Source organism: Dermacentor albipictus, chromosome 2, assembly GCF_038994185.2.
Source record: "Dermacentor albipictus isolate Rhodes 1998 colony chromosome 2, USDA_Dalb.pri_finalv2, whole genome shotgun sequence".
NCBI classification, from domain to species: Eukaryota; Metazoa; Arthropoda; class Arachnida; order Ixodida; family Ixodidae; genus Dermacentor; species Dermacentor albipictus.
Window position 1 is genome coordinate 186,079,362 of NC_091822.1, and position 21,657 is coordinate 186,101,018.

The 21,657-nt window shown below is 39.8% G+C and overlaps 1 protein-coding gene across 1 annotated transcript in view; it reads right to left on the minus strand.

Annotated features, from left to right (window-relative positions):
* Positions 1–434: 434 nt before the first annotated feature.
* LOC135920556 (lisH domain-containing protein ARMC9-like) overlaps positions 435–21,657 on the minus strand; it is a 28,765-nt gene continuing 7,542 nt past the window's right edge. The window contains exons 6-16 of the mRNA XM_070533373.1: positions 21,408–21,563; positions 19,223–19,327; positions 16,866–16,890; positions 16,096–16,187; positions 13,794–13,868; positions 13,155–13,297; positions 12,101–12,182; positions 7,561–7,662; positions 7,098–7,188; positions 5,036–5,162; positions 435–609 (exon numbers count right to left, since the gene is read on the minus strand). Coding sequence (XP_070389474.1) covers positions 435–609; positions 5,036–5,162; positions 7,098–7,188; positions 7,561–7,662; positions 12,101–12,182; positions 13,155–13,297; positions 13,794–13,868; positions 16,096–16,187; positions 16,866–16,890; positions 19,223–19,327; positions 21,408–21,563 — 1,173 coding nt within the window. The remainder of the gene's footprint in view (positions 610–5,035; positions 5,163–7,097; positions 7,189–7,560; positions 7,663–12,100; positions 12,183–13,154; positions 13,298–13,793; positions 13,869–16,095; positions 16,188–16,865; positions 16,891–19,222; positions 19,328–21,407; positions 21,564–21,657) is intronic.

Below are 21,657 nucleotides of genomic sequence, written 5' to 3' on the forward strand. Positions count from 1 at the left end.
TTTTTTTTAATGTAGCAGGTTTTTGATCATGTGTTCAGGCTAACAACTTGGAAAAATTTTTTCTTGCTCCTTGCTGGATTGTTGGCACTCAAGTGTCGCATATTGAAGTCTATTTAAATTAATACTGCCTATGGCATTGATACAGACCCAGTTCACCCAAGGGGATGAAGGACCACTGTTATTAGAAAAAACAAGAGCAATTACAGCCAACAGAGCAGGCTGTAATAAGGTCTGTTAGTGCTATTCTTATAAATCACTCTGTTTTCATCCCAGCAAATGAAAATTCTAGTTCACATAAATTTTGGAAGTTCTTTCAAATGTTAGTTTTGCAGACAACAGCAGTTTGTCACTTACGCATAGAAAAGCAAGCAAAAACGCAATCACCTCCACAAGAGCCTAGCATTATGAAGCCAGCGATGTATAAACAAAATAATTTAATAAAGCCATGGTGCATGAAACATGCCTGATTTCTGGAGGCACAGGTTCATGAAGAGTGCAGTGATGTATTCAAGGCCGTACTCTGAAATCCCGACCTCCTCACTATCTTGCAAGGTGCGCACCACCCACTCCAAGATACCATGGCTGATCATAATGTCCTTCTGCTGATGTCTGTAATATACAGATGCACTGTTTGCTTGTGTACAAATTTTTATAAAGCATGTGCCTAACCTCCAAATTGTGATGTGATGCTGCACAATGTAAAGTAACATGCATATCTCCTAGCGATTTTCAAACCATGGTTGGATTTCACTTGATGGAACAGTTACCATTATTTCTTGTTTAGGGCATAATTATATGAATGACGAAGATCCTCATGTAGAAACAGTGACAGCATCTCTGCTATAGCTGACCAAAAAATTGAGGTCATTATAGAAAGGGGCTTTGTTATTTTTGCAAATGAGGTTACAATTCTGTGAAGAGGGGCCTGAATTGTGACTCGCATTATACTGAGAAAGAAGACAGACTGGACTGCTAAAATCTAACTTCGGTAGTAAAGCACACATACTTCAAAAAGTTATTTAAGACATTTTAATGAACTTCACGGTTTAAATATAATACAACACTGTTGTGCTAATGTAAATAAACAAACATATATGAAGAATAGCACTAGAGGATGATGTGTGTTATGAAATATTGACAACATGTTAGGAAATGTTGCCAATATGAACAAAAAGACATTCTGAAAATTTTACAAATGTGTTGCTACAATATACAATTGGTATAACACCCCACTCATTGTAACAAAGTCACATCCAGTGTAAAAATACCTTCCTTATATCCACTATTCTTCATAGGCATATATTCGTTATGTGCTGATATTGGCAAGTAAAATTTTATACTTATTTCATTATATCAAATAACTTGTTATATAAGGAAGCAGCTATGGTCGACTGTTAAAGACTGTCGCACGCCTGAAGATAAAGTGTATCTGAAATATGGTAAGGTAGTTTTCAACAAGGTGACATACGTGTGGGATGAGGACAAGAAAGGAAGGCACAGGCTTGTGGGGTCCGGTACAGATTTGAGTGGTGGCACAACACAGGACAAAGGAAATCAGGCTGCGCCCAGCGATGATGGAATGATCACCCAGCGAAGGGCCGTAAATGGGGCATCGAAGTGACAGGAAAATAAAACTTGTAATTTGCGGTTGCTATCTTTTAAAGCACAAAGCATCGTGAATAAAATAGCCGAAATTGAAGTGCTCCTTTATGACCCCGACCAACACGTTACGTTGCTGACAGAGACCTGGTTGCATGCTGGAGTGTTTGATAATGAAATCATTCCCCTGTCATACAAAATATTTAGGCGTGATAGACAAACCCGAGGGGGGGGGAGTTGCAATTATAGTTAAGGAGAGCATAAACGTGACAACTTTGCCGGCTATTCCAGAACACGAAAGCCTCTTTTGTAAAATTGATTTTTATGGTAATTCTATTGTTATCGGTGTTGTATACCGTCCTTCGACGACAGGTCTTGGATTTCTCGAGCAACTCCACGATTATGTCCAGTGTTTCCGAGGTGAGAATATAAGATTTGTCTTATCTAGTGATTTTAAATTACCATATATTGATTGGTCAACCATGAAGACAATGTGCATGAATGCTAGGCAGTCCGAGATTCTTATGAACATTGCATTTTCATGGGGTCTAGCTCAGATTGTTATTGTCCCTACTAGAATCACTGCTACTGCAAGACATATTCTTCATTGATTGCTTGTAAGTTCTGCTATTACATGTGACTCTCTTGATGTCATGCATGGGCTGTCTGATCATGAGTTGATATTTGCCACCTTTTCCTTTCAAAAGTGTTCTGGCAAAAGCAATACCAAGATTGTTGTGAAAGACTTCAACAGGGCGGAAGATGAGAGTGTTTTAGACTATTTGGAAATGAATCTGGGCGTGAATCTGGATGGTTTCAGTCTTGAAGACAATGTGAATGTGAATGTTTTGAGGATTTGTCTTCATTGTATTGTATTGCCTTGTTTGTTCCCAAGAAGGTTAAGAAGAAAAAGCAGAACCCCTGGGTTATGAGACATATAATTCTCATGAATAGAAAGCTGAAGAAATTGAGATGCTCATGAAGGCCTCGAGACTCCGCAGTTAATGCACTAAGTGCAGCACTGAAAACTGAGGTTAAAGAAGCTAAGGACAATTTCTTCGCTATCACCTTAGGCAATTTTCTCAAGGAAGCTACGGGGAAATTTTGGAGGTGTATAGGTGGCAACAAATCTAGTAGTATATCATTAATAATCAATGGCTCACCAGTCTCGGATGAAAAAGCAATAGCTGATGAATTTAATAGATACTTTCAATCCACATACGCCCGTAAAGATACTGATCTTGTTGCCGAGCCAGAAGGGTTTTTTTCTTCTATGCCCGACGTCATTGTGAGTCGTGAAGGTATTCTTAACTTACTTCTTAACCTTGAGCCTAAAAAGGCCAGCGGCACTGATAACATTCCTACAGTTTTCTTGCACCATTACGCAGAATCGATTTCGCACTACTTGTTTGTGATTTATAATGCATCCATAGCTCAGTGTTCTCTTCCGTCAGACTGGAGAGGTGCTCGTATCATTCCCATATTCAAGTCAACTGATCGCTTGTGCGCATCAAATTACCGCCCGATTTCCCTGACTTCAACAAACTGCAAAATATTAGAGCAGATAATCTGCTGACACCTGACCGTATTTCTTGAAGATTACAAACTGTTATCAGATGCCCAGCACGGGTTTAGGCGCGGTTTGTCCACGGTGGTGCAGCTGCTTGGCATGTGTCATATTTTGGCCTCGCGATTAATAATAAAAAAGAGATCGATGCTGTATTTTTAGACTATGCAAAAGCATTTGATAAAGTGCCCCATAATAAATCATTACAGAAACTCTATGCCATCGGATAAAATAACAGGCTTATTGAATTCACTAGGACTTATCTAGAAAATAGGTATCAGTATGTCCAAGTTGACAAGTACTGTTCGGTGACTTTACAGGTGACATCAGGGGTACCGCAAGAGTCAGTTCTGGGAACGATTTTATACCTCGTTTATGTTAATGACATTGTGAAAGTCATACACAGTGGTATTAAGATAAAGCTTTTCGCGGATGACTGCGTTCTTTATACCTCGGTTAAATCAGTAGACGACCAAATTACGCTTAATGAAACCCTCGCAGAAGTTTCATGCTGGTGCAAGAAATGAGACATGTTCTTAAACGCTGACAGGTGCTTAGTCCTCAGTGTATCGAGGAACAAAACTGTTTTACAACATTCTTAATCTGTGGATGGCATTGTGCTTGAGGAATCACTGGCTGTTAAGTTTCTCGGGCACTAATACAGAAAATCTCAGTTGGGACCTTCATATTGATACAGTCTGCACCAAAGCTTTTAAATCTCTCTGGTTCATTCGACGAAAGCTTTCAAAAGCCCCTATGAATGCAAAATTAGCAGCATGCAATGCGTCGGTCCGGCCATGTCTTGAGTATGCTTCGTGTATATGGGACCCTTATACAGAGAAAAACATTGCCAAATTAGAAAGAGTTCAGAGAACCGTGGCTAGATTCATTTGCAACCAATATAAGCGCACTGACAGCGTAACAAAAATGATTGCTTATCTTGGTATCAATACACTTAAAGCTAGATGTACCGAATGCAGATTAGAATACTTGTACTTAATTTATAACAACATAACACAAATCAACAATCACAATTTCATTACTCCTCATACTTGTGCACAAGCTTGCATTTTGATAATGGCAAAATGCTACAGGAATACAGCACTCTGAACGGTACTTTTAAATATTCATTTTTTCCGAAAACCATAAGTGCCTGGAATAAATTACCGAAACATATTGTAGACAGTACAAGTGTCGAAGCGTTTCTTACAAACTTGAAAATGCATGGGTAAATGGTACTTGCATTGTGTTATATGCGGTGTTTCATGTCTTGGTTTATTGTATTTGGTTTTTATTGCTGTTGTGGATTTTTGATGTATTTCCATTTGTGCCTACTGCATTGTGTTGTATGTGGCGTTTCATGTCTTGATTTATTGTATTTGGTTTTTATTTGTGTTGTTGCCGATTTCTGATGTATTTCCATTTGTACCTACTCCTGCTTGGAGTCAAGAGACTCTGCAGTATTCTTAAAATAAATAAATAAATAAATAAATAAATAAACAAATAAATAAATAAATAAATAAATAAATAAATAAATAAATGAGTGAATGAATAAATGAATAAATGAATGAATGAATAAATAAATAAATAAATAAATAAATAAATAAATAAATAAATAAATAAATAAATAAATAAATAACAAGTTTTGACTTTGTAACGTCTTTTATTACAGGTAGTCCTTAGGATTTGTAAACGTACAGGTTGCCCACTGTGAGTATTCAAGTGCTTACAGCAGCCTAACTTTGGAATGAAGGCCCACATGTTAAACTTTCCTTCAGAAATTACTGCATTGGGCATCATATTGGTCACTTCTTTTTTTTTTAGAGAAGAAGGAATGTTCAAGTAATACTCTCTTGAATACTACATTACCTTAGACTCAGCTTTTGAAGTACCCCCAATATCATGTCCAGTGTCCTAGGGTTCGTGACTCGGTCAAATACAAGTGTGTCTGTAAGTACCGCGACAAGCTGGAGATTCTTGGCCAAGTAATTGCGCCCTGCATGTAAAAGCATGAGAATTAGATTCTGTATACGAATAGCATATTGTTACTGTCATGGCACCAAATACATACGTACACAAGAATGCATTTAAAATGTTACCTTAGGTTTGCTAGTACAATTACTATAAAATCAAAAGTAAAGATAAATTCGCTTACAAAGGTGCATTCCTTAAATGTGTGTAGAGGGGCTTGCATATTTGGGTCACATGTCGAGATAGCATGAATGAGTGACTATGTAGAAATATTATGTGACGATGGTAAGCATAATTAGTTATGACAAGACAATAAATATTTTTCACGTTATGTATAACTTTTGTTGTTTATTCTTCAGTTTCTGAAAAGATCTTACTTCTTGGTCAGAGTTTTCACTGCAGTGGAACCTTTCTAATGTTTCCTACTGGACCACAGAAGTACAATTTCATCATTTACATCATCCTATATCCTCCTGAGACCCAGTGTCCACCCCTGTGGATAATGGTTTTCATCCTTTTCACAATCAATCAATCAATCAATCAATCAATCAATCAATCAATCAATCAATCAATCAATCAATCAATCAATCAATCAATCAATCAATCAATCAATCAATCAATCAATCAATCAAATGTTTATTATAATGCCCAGGAATAGCTACAGAGCCTTTATACCGGCACACTTATAAAGTAATAAGCAAGTAATAATAATGTGGTAGACAAAACGATGTGAGGTACAGAAACAAACAGGGAAACAGAAAACGAGGAGGTGGGCATAAAAGGGAGTTTATCATACGGCATGATTATCTACATATATACGAAACATGGGGAATGAACTCTGAAATATGCCAGTATAGGCAGAATACTTATTACGTTTTTTTTTTGTGGAGGAGCCATAGGACAGTGTCTAATAAAACAAGGCCATGCAGAAAACACAGAATGCTGCCTGGTATACTTTTGCGACACGGAAAATTGTACATCAAGAAGCTTTGGGCAATGTAAAATGCCATGGACCACTTTATAGAGGAACAAAACGTCTGATCTAATACATTTGGTTCTGTACGTGTGAGTTGAGATATGTTCACCAAGATAGCAAAAGCGGTGCTTGAAAATAGGTATCAATTAATTAAGCCATAAATTATAAGCTAGTATATTTGGTGCAGTTTAAAGCTAGACACAGGCAACACTACATGTGAAGCACGTAATTATTTTTTCCACCAGTTTTCGAGACGATTGATAGTTTGTATGAGACACACTGCTGGCATCATTGCCAAAAACGAAAAAAATTAATGTGTCTAGCACATTCCAAATGTCACCAGATAATGCGACAACCCAGGAGCAAATAATGTGAATATGAGGAACCACCGTGTGATGTTAAACTTGTATCTATATGTTTACGAAAAAAAAAAAAAAAACATTTTTATCTGAAGAAACTAGAGAAATGGACTCTGTCAGCATACATGGATGTGCTGATGTGAGCATGTGCCCGTGCCATCTGATAAAGGAAGTAGTCTTTGCAGTTCAAGGACTAGTTCGCAGTAAAAACTGAATTTAGAAGGCATTTAGAGGGCCAAGCAAAGGCCTGCACTATTCTGAAATAAAATGAAATAATACAAATGAAATTGTGTTGCTATGATATTGTTGGGTCTGAGGAGAATATAGGCCTACTGAAGGGTGAACGGCTCTCCCTGTGCCATCTAGTTACAACCATGACCTGTGTGAAGCCAATCCCATTGTATGCTTGTCAGTTTCCTAACTTCATTGCTCAATCTGATTCTGTATCTTGGGCTGTGTCCCTATCCCTTAGAATCTATTCTCTTACTCTGATGGACTACTGCATTGAGAACCGTTTAGGTGAACTGTTGAACTTCACTTTCGCAAGAGATTAAGACATAGGAAAAATTGCAGTATAGATTAGACAGCAAATGCATCTAGTAGAGATTAAAAAGCAGTACTACACCTGATCGAAAAGCAGCAAGTGTATTCAAGAACCTCACAAAGCTCTGCTGCAACCCTGAGTTTGGTGACTTAACTATATGTAAGATACGGTTCTGGAAAGAAAAAAAGAGAGAGATAACACAGGTGCATTTTTAAAGCAAGAAATTTTCCTTTTCTTATTGCATAACATATCATTTACACAATGAACAAGCCATACAAAACATTGTGAATGTACGAAAATCTCCACATAAGAATTAAAGTTCTAATTTTAAAACTCTTCAATAAATTACAATTAAATTTGAAATGCTCAACTTTCGATCGAGTAGTTTGTTCAGTGAGCAATGCAAGCAACTCTAAATACGCTGTGCCAAAAGCTCTGCCATTAGTGAGCAGCAAATCAGGAAGATGAGTAAGATTGAATCAGTGAGACCAAACTCTGACAGTGTACAGTGAGAAAAATCCTTCCAAGCATGGATTTTGCTTACGCAGTAGTCAGGTGACTGCTCAAAGAAGCCCAGCAGATCATTGTCAATGTACGCCAGCAGGACACAGTCCCTTTCCTCGACTGATGAGGCCTTGGTCAGTTTCTAAAGGATAAAAGAAGGCTAAATGTATGCCCAAGCATTAGTCTACGAGGTGTGTTCAAAAAGCATTGAACCTTCTTCTTTCCCACGTAAACCAATGAAGTGTGGGAGGCTTCCTTTGGTATGGAGTAGACATAAGTGCACATGCATCAATTTTCTTCCGGCTGCAGAAAGCATCAGTTGCTGGCAGTCAGCCTACGAGTGAGGACGAGTAGTGAGCACTTGTCGGATTCCAGTAAGTTATAAAATGACAGAACAACGTGAGCAGTGATATTACATCAAATTTTGCCAAAAGCTTGGCGTTACCCAAATGGAAACCATTCGCAAGATTCAAGAGGCTTTCAAGGGAGATGCCATGAGCACGTCACGGATAAAGGAGCGGTCATAGAGAAAGAAGTATTTGAGGAGAGGAATCTGCTAGGCCGTGACAACGCGTACGGCTGCCCGACAAAGTCACGGCTGCGCAAGGAGGAAATGCAGTTGTCGCCACAGCATGACAGATGATACGTCGGGTGCGTTGCCATCATTTACATGTTCTTCTATGGATGCAATGCACAAAAATTGTGATATCGTCTCATATATTGTAAGTTTTCCCAGATTTCATTCTGTAACATCAATATATAGAAGTGGTGGACATTTTAGCAGCAGCTATTAATGAATACTGTCCTAATTACATGGTGTACGGCATTTGAAACGAGCTACTAGTAGTAATCTTGGAGCAGATCATGTCTGTTGATGCTGCCATAGTTCACTCGCTGGAATGTGGTGTGAGCTTATGCATAGGTGACCTTGGGAGGAAAGCTCCCAATATGGGCATGCAAGCTGTTGCGGTTTCTTTTGCAATCTGCAGGCTTTCCATTTCTGTTAGAGCTCTTGCGGGCTTCTACATTGCGCCGGCCGCGCTGGTTTCTCAGACTTTGCACACGCTATCCACATTGCAACAAAGGCGAGCGCTTTCCATCCGTGCTTTTTTTGGATGGGGTGAAAATGTGTCACGCTGAACTGCAGCAATATCTCTGCATCCTGCAAGGAAACGGTAATTACCTTCAAAGTTCTAACAGACCCGGTACGGCTGGAATTGTGGGCTCGTGCAATTCCAAGGAAGGATGGTGAGCTCACGCCTTGTGGCTATGTTTGGAAGAAGCACTTCTTGGAGAGCGACATAGAGAGGCGGCGGTATTATGGCGAGCTTGGTGGGAAACTCCTTCTAGACAAACCTAAATGGCCTGTCTTGTTACCAGATGCCGTGCCGTTAATATTTCCGCACTGCCTCAGCTACTTGTCTTCAGTTCACTAACAGAGAAAGCCAACTAGATCTGCAGTGAAGTGCTTAAAGCATGCCAAAATGGAGACTTTGGTTGCTGAAGATACGAAGATGTACGCTGCTTGCGACGGTGAGAAAAATGAGACGGTGTGTCCTGTCCCCTCCAATGTTTGCCATCGCTTTCGTTCTTGCATATTAAAAAAGATACATTATAGATTTGGCATTGTAAAAAAGTACATTACGCAGGCAATTGCTCTGTAATTAACACATTTTTTCAGCATTTTTCAGCAATATTTCAAAGCATTTGGAGCCAGTGAAGAGGCGCAAGAAAAACACACCCATACGTGCGTATAGTGCTAGTGGTGAATCGCCACCAAATGACCTTGGACCGGCAAGCCTCTTCGGAGAGCGCGCCACGTGTGTTTTGCCTTCTTGGCAAGTCGACTCGTAATAGAGGGCACGTCGGCGCTGTGCCCTATGCTGTGACTTTATTGGGACACCCAAGCGAGCACTGTTTTGCCTCCTTGATAATTCTTGCTCCGTAGGAGTGATACAACCTCTTCAAATATGGACGCACATCAGTGGACAGTGAAATAACGTTCAGGCAGGCTCTCAACGAGTCACTAAGCAAGTGTCATTAAGCAAGTGCAGACTTTGGTCATGGAAGACCATCAAATCACAGTCCAAGAACATGCGAAAAAGACAGGGGTAAGCATTGGATCAGCACATTCAATTTTGGCTAAGGATTTGGGCATGAGGAGAGTGTCCGTGAAATTCGTACCGGAACTGCTAACAATACAGCAGAAGCAGCTCCATCTGTAAATCGCACAGGACCTACTGGACAATGCAAACAGCAACCCCTGCTTTCCAACCACCATGATCACATGCGATGAGCCGTGCATTTATGGGTATGACTCAGAGAAACCAAGATGCAGTCGTCACAGTGGGAACATCCAATATCCCATGGCCATAAAAAGCACGGCAGGTCAGCAGCAATGTCAAGGCCATGTTGACCTTTTTATTTGGCTCCCATGGGGTGGTGCATCATGACTACGCACCACAATGCCAAACCGTCCCAAAGGAATACTACCAGGAGGTCTTTCGTCGCCTTCATGATGCTGTGTGGCACAAACGACCAGATCTGTGGTCAGCAAAAGCTTGGCAGCTCCATCATGTTAACGCACCGGCCCATTCTGCACATCTGATTCAGACTTTCTTCGCCAAACACAACACCCTTGTGGTTTTTCAGGCTTCCTACTCCTCCGACATGGCTCTGTGTGACTTTTGGCCATTTCCCAAGCTGAAAATGATGCTGAAAGGAACCTAATATCAGTCAAGGGAAGACGCCATGTAGAATGCGATGGCCCAGCTGATCATCATTCCCAAAGACGTGTTCCAGAGTGCTTCCAAACTACATTGAAGGAGATTGGGGTTTTGTATGTCCTAATAAATAAACCTATTTCTGCTGACCAAAGGTTTGGTACTTGAACACACCTCGTATATCCTCTGCAATCATGGTGTAAGCACTTGTGTACATGACTTGTTTATGCCAGTTCTGCACATTGGTGGCAAGGAAGAAAAACCCTTACGCATTAAAGTAAATCTAAAGAGAAGGACGTAATCAGTTTAGACGGATAAAGTACTCTTTAAAACCTTATTTTTGTTAGTCTCGTGGAAAGAGATTGGTTATTAGAACAGAAAATTAAAACCAAATTATGAGTTTTGAAAAAATTTGTGCAACGACCTCAACACTAGTACTACAGTGTGACATCACAAATTCAAAAGCATTTTCTCATATCTGGCTCATTGTGGCACAATAAAAGCCAGATCACACATACGCTTACCGTCGCATGCAAGCACGTGTCTGCGCACCTTCCACGTGCTATGCGTCCCAAGGAATGGTGGCTTGCGTCTACAAGAGATGCATGCCAGCCTGTGCCCACACATCAACGGTTTGGCAGACATCGTTTTGTGCCCTGTTGACAGTGCTTCAAGATGCCAAAATAATTATAAATGTAATTGTTTCATTTCTTCAGTTGCTAAATCAGCACAAAAGGGAAGCAAAAGCGCTTTCTCGCATGACAGAAACCAGCCTCACTGAGAAACGATTTCACCATGCTGTAACTGTGTATAGCCATGTGCATTGCAAAACACAGGCAGCCCGAGCACCAATATCAGTCTGAAACATATCAATATTGGTCTGTGCTCGCCGTGCACTTTGACATGCACAAGTTGTCCCATACCGTCTGCGCATGTGCTTGCACAGATGCAAAATTGTGCGTCTCAAAAAGGGTATGGGTGGTCTGGCCTTAAAGGTTCTTGAGTCTTGGTAGGTTCAGTCTTTTGCCCTTTTGGAATACAATGTAGTCTATCTTTACTGCCTAAAAATTAACTCGGGACGATCAGACACTGTCAAAATCCCCGCCGTCATGGTGAGCTGGTGCAGGAACTTCAAGGTGACATTGCCAGCTGTCTTTCACTTTTTCATCTTTTCTGGCTTACCAAGCCTCCTCGAACGGTAAGGGTGGCTTTTTTGGTATTGTAGAAGGGTAACTTACTAGTGCAGTTCAACTTGATTTTTCTTATTACTGTCCCTTTAAACTTTGGGTAACTTGAACTCTCTGTGTACTCAATGTGAATCTATGTAACTTCAACGTGCCGAGTATGGTTAAAAACAACCACTCTGCTGAAGGTACTATGATGTTTGATCAGATGTTTAACATGCCACATTCTGTCAGCAATAGTAAAAAAATCATTTTTTCCGTCTTGTAATGCTGGCAGCTAAAAATTAACTTGTATATGTGCTTTAAGTCAGTGACAGAATTCTTTTTATGAAAGAAGGCAACGTGACTGACAGCACAATAAATCGATATTTATTTACTCTGCAAGTATGAGGGTGACTAGAAAATTCACAAAGCATCATCATCATCATCATGTGCATGCAGCCTCCTGTGCCATTTTAAATTGTTTAACTTTGAAACATTTATTGAAAATCTGCCATCATTCATAACTGAAGAAGATATGTATGAGGTATCTGCAGAAGTAGAAATAATTCTATAAGCCTCTAGCTTAGCAAGATGAAGCTATGCAAATGAAATGGAGGCCACAGCTTTGTAAGGGGACAAGTATAGCAAGAACTACTGTAGAGATTGCATATGTATGACAGACTACACGTACCCATCGAAGTGCCTGCAGTAGAAGAGCTCGTATGCTGGCACTCGCCTCCGACAGGTCTTGCTTGATCTTAGAGAAGTCTAGCCTGCACACATTTTCATAATGGCCTTCTGCACAACTGCAGGACGACAAACCTGAGCATTGTTTTACTTGTCACATCAGTATGTCAATATAAGGGTTAACAATCGATCTTTCCCTCTGTGTGCAATGTTTTCTTGTTTGCTCTTCGTTGCCACACAAGGTGCCATATTGTTCAGGTTCTTATATGCTCTTTCATCTTTGGTGATGATGGTGGCCTATTATCTATGACTATGAGAATCATTATAAAGTTAACAAATTTAGTGGGCAGGAATAAGCCTCCCAGATTACGTTTAAAAGAACTCTTTGCTGGGATAGTTATTTCACAAATAGGACAGATGTAGCAGCACAAACTAAGAGAATCACACACACAAAAATAGCACAAGAAACAAGTGCTGCTTCTTGCATAGCTCTCATCCTTGTGTTTTCTTTCTAAGCAGGGTTATGTCTGCCTCATTGGAATAAAAGATAAGAATAAAATACTAAATTTGCATAATATAAAGAACAAAACAAAGCATTGTTATGAGAAGAAAGCAGGTGTATGGGTGTAAGTGGTACTACAATATGTAATACAGTAAAATCTCATAAATAAGTTGAAGGATGAGCCAGAATTACTTTGTTATATATCCATTATTGCATAAACTGCACTATGAATCTTTATAAGGATCTCAAGGGGAATTACTCTTACTTTGCTATGTTCCTAATTTTGTTATATTCTATTTCGCTGTAATGAGGTGTGATTGTATGCAAAATAATGCACAGATGACAAATTGAATTAACGAAGACAAACATTGAGCAATACACTTCTTGCGAGCTCTATGTTCGCCAGCACTCACTTTACTTTTAATACAGGTATTTTGTCACTATGCGTAAAAACAAGATATTTATGGAATAATTTACACCAATACTATAGATAAATAACAAAGTTACACAACTCAATGATACTTGTTTCTTTCTGTTTACTTGTATCGGCACGAACCTGGTGCGTCTAGTGTGGAGTCCACTTCTGAGGACAAACACCTGGCCATCACAGGTCGACCCACATGATGTACGAGGAGTCTGCAGCTTCACTAATTCAGGAAACCGCTGCCCGCATGAGAACAGCACATTCTCCAAGTTCACCTGCATTAGAAGTGATCCTGCCTTCAGTGAATAAATGAAATTTGGAAGGCATCCTTTGATTCAAGCTTTTGAGTAGTTCAGAACATTTCTGCATGTTCCACCTATGTTGAATTAAATGCTCCTAATTTTAGCAATCACTTTTTTTAATGTACACCTTTTCTGTTGCATCTATGTGTGCTTTTCAGTAAGTCAGGCATGCAAGGTTTGCCCTACCAGTTAGACATGCTGATCACAGATCCAAAGCTTTGTTGCTTAGCAAACTACAATGACAATATTTCTGAGGCCGACAGAAGTCCTGCCACCAAAAAAAGTTTGCATGCAGTTGGATAGAATGGTCTCCTGCTCTCTACTGATCACTATTACTATGCCAGCACTGCTGTGACTTATCTGCTGTATGTTTGGAACTAGAGTGACCAGGAAGATGCCACAGATAGGCTGACATTGCTCCTTTATACAGATGCCTAAAAGAGCAAACCAGGCAGTAAAATATGATTACCAGATCTCCTCTGACAGTTGCTTCAAGGGCAGTAATCAGTTCTGTTGTTACAGACACAAGTGTCTTGTAGTCATCCTGAGAGAGAGAGATAGAGAGAGAGATGAATGAAAGGTCGGTAGCTTCACTACCAACACACATGGTCAGAAAAAAATAAACGAAAGGCAGTTGAAGAGAATCACAATAATAATAATAGTGCTTGTTTTATAGCAGGGAGAAGGGCACATCCCTTGCAGTGCATGGACACCCGTCTTGTTCAGCAATCTTTGGTGGTCTCCCTGCCAAGTACGGACAAATCATGATGCTGCTTAGTTTTGGTGATCCGATATGAATTAGCATATTAAGCCATAACATAGCAGCTATCTCACAGCTGAATAGCACCATCTGCTATGTTGTAGCTGATGGCCATTGTTCTAAATAAGCAATAAAGCTGTAGAGCCATTATCAGTATACATATTGGCAGCTATAAAAAGTTCTAGAACAATGCACATGAAATTTGCATGACAAGAACAAACATCTCTAGTTGCAACTTTGGACTTATCACTCCAAAGTATTAACAAGACACAAGCCGGGCTCTTCATTATAGCAATTCATTGAAAGCGCTTAGCAAAAGAGAGACCAGGGCTCACACTTTGTTAAACAAGTTTTCTAACTAAAGCCAAGTGTTGGCTGCCCCTTCATCACTTGCCGACTCCTGTGGTCTCCATCTCTGGCAGGCCACCTAGCTGATGCCGCACAGTGCATCTTCATCTTGTAATACTTTTGTCTTGATTGTCAGAGTACAGTTGCATTTCACAGAGAGAAGTGTGTTTATTGCTATCCCCAGTCTGCAAAGTGCTCTTGCATAGGCACTTTTTGAGACTCAGGACAAGCAAGAGTGTGTATATTCTTTTGACATATTATGTACACTTGGTTCATTGTGATATATTCACAGCCACTGCTGCCAGATAATCTTATAAGTTTGTGTGGTAATGGTTGTCTTGGTCTAGTTATTCTATTACAGTTTACATAGCACCATGATGGACTACTGTCACTCTGCCTAAAATATTTTGCATTATGGCTACCTTTATTCCAGTAGAATCCTCAAACAAGGGAGCAGCTTAATTCACTTCATTTGAAAATACGTCCACTTTGAAAGCTGCAGCAGTTCCATGACATAGACCGTTTGTATGGGAGGATGCCTATCATAGATACTGCAGCAACTAATGATTGATTTATACATTTTATAGTGTCACAACGAAACACCGTGGCTATAAGAGATGCCTTGGTGGAGGGCTTAGAAATAATTTTGAGCTACCTGGAGTTCTTTGACATGCACCTAAATATAATTACACATGCATTTTAGCATTTCAACTCCATCTGAATGCAGCTGGGAGAGCCTGGAGTTGAAACCACAACCTCGAGCTCAGCAGCACAACACAATAGCCGCTCAGCCGACATGGCAAGTTGCAGCAGATATGCCTTCACGTGGACAAAAATGCAGCAGGTATGTGAAAAAAAATGAAAATAATTAAGTAACACAATAGGACATTGCAGGAAGATTCTTCACTTTGTTCATCTCGCAAAGTAAGGAATTGAAAATGTCGTACAAGAAAAATAAAAACCATTGTCACTGTACAAACAGGCACAGTACATGCCGAACACTTCATTTACATTGATAGCTAAGCAAGAGTTTAATAAGAAAAAGAATAGCAGTGTTTACAAATGTAGCTCATGTTGCACATTTGCAAGAGCAATGAGAAAAAGTTAGGGATAATTTAGTTCCATGTTAAACAGACACACACAAAAAAAATTCTTAGGTCAAGCTAGATTGATAGATTATTTGTCTGAAAGTCTATGATAATTTTCTGTGTGCAAATACATCACTTTGCTGCGTAGAATATTGTTGTCAAAGGTCCTGCTGCTGCTACTCAATTTGAACTGACAGCACCAAAGCAGATGAGTTTAGATTAATTTTCATGTGACCTCCCTTGGTGTCACTCTCTGTGAATGAGAATGTTGATGTCACACCTGATGTATCATAGTCCACAACAGATGGCTCCATTCCAGTGATTAATTTTCTTCGTTTTCCAACTTACAAAAGTTCTGTTCTAGCTATGAATGACGAATTAATTATTACAGAAGCCTAGTCTATATTTCGATCGAAACTGACTTAATGTTTTTCTTTAGTATTCCTTGAATTACCATGTACCTCTATAATTCGAAAGCAGCAAGTCCTATATATATATATATGGGTAAAATGCATTACAGCCCATACCAGTCAAGGAACAAATATTACAAGCATAAGTTCAGGAAAAATTCGGACCTGTAGTTCAGATATCTGTTTATCCAGGGCTGCATGCTGCTCATCGCACTGTTGTAATCTCTGTTCACAGCGCCGAAAGTCTTCTCGTATGTCTGAAAATGTGCATGGCACAGTTAATGTAAAATAAAGTAATAAGCAATAGTTTGACAATCTTTTACTGCATTCACTTTACTTAAAAGTTGACTTGCAAAACAGATTCAGCAGTCTGTTAAACGGTTTAATGACGTCGCAAAGCTGTCGCAATTGTCGATTCTTTCTTTCCAGGACAACATGGAATTCAAGTTGCTCACGGCACAAATTGTGAACTCTGGTGAAATGTTTTATACTGCTTTGCGATTCCTGCAATAATGCTTGATGACGCTATGGGACCTTATTGAAAAAAGAATCGGAGTGCCTCATAATCAGATTGTGGTTTTGGTACATAGAACCCCAGAATTTGTTTTTTATGGCCAATGGCAGTTGTGGGAGTCATGTACATGCACATGTGAACTCTCATATCGCACATGTATCTCTCCCTTTCTGGCAATTTATTTCCGAATGAAGTTTATGCATTCAGAATCTTCCAAGTTTTACAATATAACAGCTGTCCGACATCATTTGAAGGCCAAGATGTTGCTTCCCACAACAAAACACTTCGCACAAATTTGGTCATGGGGCAGTGTGCAAAATAAATTAAGGGATGCTACAATATTTGTTTAGTGACACATACACAACTCATTAAGTGAACATTTTATACAAGTAAATAAAACATTGTTGACGGCAGGTCTTACCATTTAGTTCAACATCGCTGCAATACTGACTCAGCTGCAGTTAAGGAGGCGTTCACACATAGGGCCTATTACACTTTGCATTGAGGTGCAAATACAGTGCGTTAACTCGGCTCATGAGTAGAAAAAAATGTTAGCTAACTCATTGTGACTTATACTACAGGTAATACATCAAGTCAATTGGCTTAATTATTTCACCATTACATAATCCAACCTGCCTTTTAATTTGGCAGTGTTCAGAAGTAAAGAAAATATCTCCATGATTTTTAACCCTTTAATCATTCTGGACGAGCCCTGCTTGTCCAAGCCCTCGTGTCCACTAGGTGTTTAGGACGAGTGTTGCTCGTCCTTATGGTATTTGTTCTCCCCATGAGCGTTTTCGACAAGAGACACTCGCCTGCGGCTTAATTAGTGTTTTGGTTGGCAGAGGATAATACATGCCTGGCTGTTTCTTCATTCTTCTTTATCTGGGGCTTGTACAATAAACTTCAGCAACCAACTTTTGTTTATTCTATGAGTCAGTTATCTTTTTCTTTAGCTGAGAAACCTGCTTTTTATAAGAAGCATATTCACAATTACCAATAAAAAAACTAAGCATTCTGGGTAAGAAATATCTCCATAAAACAAGATGGCCAACGGGTTAAACAATCATTTCATTAGAGCCTATAGCCATTTCAGTGCTGGCAAAAGATCTGATAATGTGTTCTGAAAACACAAATCTCTTTTTTTATTGCACATCTGGATAGGAAATGTTTTGCAGATACGATGTATATATATATATATATATATATATATATATATATATATATATATATATATATATATATATATATATATGACATGGGAGTACTAAATTCACAACTTATGTCTTAAAATACATAAATTTAAAATGAGGAGGCACAGGCGAATGGTTCCGTCCATCTAATGCCACACCATATCAAAGCTATTGTCATAGTCGTCGACATCGGACTCTCTAGATTTGTCTATAGAACACAAGACATTGCCATCCCAGTCCATGCTTTCAGGCAGAAGCAAATAATCTACAAAGCTTGATGACTTGATGACACAGTCAAATCAAAGTGATGCTTTCCCAACAGGCATGGCAACACACGACTGGCAGCCACCATTTTTAAATGTCTCTACAGGACCAACATAGATGAACAGAGTCTGTAGGCCCATTAGTGGGGCCTAAGAGAGAACTCATCAGGATGCCAAAATGAATTGGACCAGCCCAGCTCGTTGCTGGCGCTTGGAAAGAGTGCCCAAACTTGTGGAGGAGACAGACTCGTCCTTGGCATTGAATGCAGAAAAAAAAAAAAAACTTTTGGCTTGTTAGAGCAGGACAATTTAGCCAAGAACAGCTGACCTGTGGAGGTCACAAGACATGTCGAAACATTCCCATGTTTGATATTTACATTCCTGTGTATTGCGACAAGCACTGTTAAAATATGACTCTCAATGAAGCGTTCATGCCTCTGATATTTGCATATGTGCATTTGCATGGAACCTCTTCATTGTTCTATTATGAAATGCTCATTAGCTTCACGTCTCCCCTTCACCCCATTGAGGGTAGTGCAGAAAGAGCTAAAACATTATTCTGCATCTATCTGTTCACATAAGAACTCACAACTGTGTTTTACAATAGTTTATTCAACTTAAGATAATGCTAAACATTTGATAATTCAAATACAAGATATGTGCTCCCTACAAGCTTGAACTGAAGCCAGTCAGCTGCACCTTGTTGAGAGACTCAGATGACAGCTAACAAAATCTACAAAGGGCGTGAAACAGATGCAGTGACAAGGTTTGGTTTCAGTCTACAGTCTAAAAGATACTTGGTCAGCTCTCATCATGCCGTCATCATCACACAATTGCCATCATAGAGTCGTCATGCATTCGTTGTCCCATCACTGTCCTGACACCACGATGCATAAACATGTGCCATGAAATTGCTGATAAAGCCGTAGACAAACAAACAAACAGCAAATTTAGCTATTAAGCTTTAATCGTTCCTTCTAACAGGAGATGTACTTTTGGTCTATCACTTTCAGGGATACTTCTACTTCTGCACGATGAAGCAACCAGCATGGCGTGTAACTGCAGTAGGGAATTCTGTCAACATACTTGAGAACTATGCAATGTGAAAATAACATTTGTGGCAGGTGTGGCACTCCTTTCGTAACATTTGCTTCTGCTGTCAGCCAACCAAAAATGGCACTGAAATTGACATCATAAAATGTGATCAACAAAGACTACGGCCCCAGAACTCGGGTTTCATTAGAAATTACAAATGATGAAAGATGGCCATACTGCATTTGTAAGTGTGGAGCCAGGTTGCTTTTCAGTAAAATAAAGGATACATAAAGATCCATAAGGCGAGGCTTTGCTCGTTGCTGGTACTGAATTGAAAGAGACTCTTGCACAAACTTCGCCAGCCTAGTCTTGAGCTCGTCCACCCAGCTTTCCTGAAACGGAAGGACATCAGAAAGAATTAATTAAAAGAGCACTAGCATGACATTTTAGGATGTTTAATTTTTGCTTTGAATGAAAGTCCTAGCTTTTGAAACCTTAGAAAAGATGCTCACAAGCCTCAGAGTGGCCTAAATAAATTTATATAATAGCTTTTCTTCGAGCCAGTTATGGTTTTGTTTTCCAGTAGTTGTGTGTGTTCGGTCATCTGCAGTGCTCGTTTGGTCATCAGCAAAGCTGGTACTCATTGCATGGCCCAATGCAGCAGCACAGTAGACGGCCAAGCTAGCCAGAGCAAGTGTCAAAATGTCACTATATTCTGGTCTGACAGAACCACCTTCTGTGTTCTGATGTTGTGACACGTACAACTCCTGGGAAACAAAACCAAAACTGGCATGCAGAAAAGCTATTATAGCAAATGATCTTGACCACTCCAAGGCTTGCGAGTATGAATGCGATTAGCATTCACCTACTTAAGGAATTTTGAGCCTGCCTGCCCGCCTGTCTCATGGTCGAGATATAATTGTGGTTGTTCCATCATCGTCATTTCAGAGTCGTGATTTGACTCTCATCATGCCATCGTCGTCACGCCCTCTACGCCAACTTAGTGGCCCAAGTTGTTTAATAGTGTGGGCAAATGGGTATGTGCTCGTGGTCATAATGCCATTGTGGTTGTTTCATCGTTGTCATTCAGCTTTATCATTAGGCTCTCGTCATGCCGTCATCATCACACAATTGCCATCATAGAGTCGTCATGCATTCGTTGTCCCATCACTGTCCTGACACCACCATGGTCATTCAGTAGTTGTCACTCCAGTTTTGTCATCTGACTCTCGACATGCCGTCATCGTCAAACCATCGTCGTCACAGTGGCTTCATGATACAGTTGTCGTCATTGCATTGTTCTTATAGCGTTGTCATGTCATCATCTTGGCATCGTCATCATTCTAACTTCGTCATCTGGCTCTCATCATGTTGTCAGCATCACACTGTCGTTTTGTTATCATCATCACTTTAGTAACGTCGTTCCATAGACTTCATTCTATCATAATCACGCTGTTTTCATTATATCGTGATTATGCTGTGGTTGTCGTCATGGTTGTGGCATCGTCTTCATTCCAGATTCATCATGCAGTTGTCATCATACCCTCATCGTCATATATTGTTTGTTATTTCATTGTCCTCATATTGTCATCATGTCATCGTTACACCAACATTGTCACTTAAGAAATGTCATTCCATTGTTGTCATTCCATCGTTGTCATACCACCTTTGTCGTTCCGTCGACATCATTCATTCATCATTCCGTCGTCTTCAGTGCATTGGCATTGCACAGTCGTGGTAATGCCACCATGCTCGTGGGATACCTTGGCAAGTGAGTGCCATAATAAAGTAGAACGATACTGGAGTATGGCGCTTATAGCCGAAGGAATGGAAGTCCCGGAATCACCACTATAGGTGTTAAATAAGCACGACTTCCAGAAATATGGTGCGTCATTAAATCATTGCTCAGATGCTAAGCGCATTGCTATGAACAGTCATCTTGAGTTCTGCTGTAATAATTTTCCAAGGTTTTGAGGACTAGGACTGTCATTTAAAGCAAGAAATGAAAAGTAAAAAAAAAATGTCAGTGTACTCCAGCAGATTTGTGCGACTTTGTAGGATCACAGCCTGAGTTTCAGCAAAGCTATTTGTGACACTAAAGCCCCTCCCTCCCCCCCCTCCCTCCTTAGACCTCTTTAAGTATAATGCACTATGTCTTGGGCAAGCAATTATTAATATCTTGATCGTTTCTCACAACTGATCTCATTATTTCTCCGGCACTTTTATAACTTTGCCCACATAAGCATGTTAACATGCCCTTCAATTTTAGCATGGCTACAACTGCTGTTCTTAAGACAGACACTGACAAATTAAGATCTTCCAGCTTCAAGATTAACTCATTTAGAGTTAATGTTGCACTTATAACTTTAGCATGTTTGACATTTACGTTTACATTTATTAGGTCATGCTAGTCACAATGACAACTTTGCTGTAAAACACTGAAGTAGTTAAAAAGGTGTTAGTAGCACTTGCCTCAAAAACTGGCTTGAAGACAGGAAACTGCCTTGGGTTCTGGACATAAGGCAAGGCAAAGTACACCAGTGGATCCTCAGTGCGGGCCTTGATGGACTCTATATACTGACGGAAGTTTGACATAGCGCCCTCAACAGTGACGCTGCCCTGAAGGTTCTGGTGAGTACAAAAAGCACAGAATGTGTTACCCATATTACAATGAAAATTTAACCACTTCTCCTGTGGTTCTGTCTGCATGGCCATCTCTCTT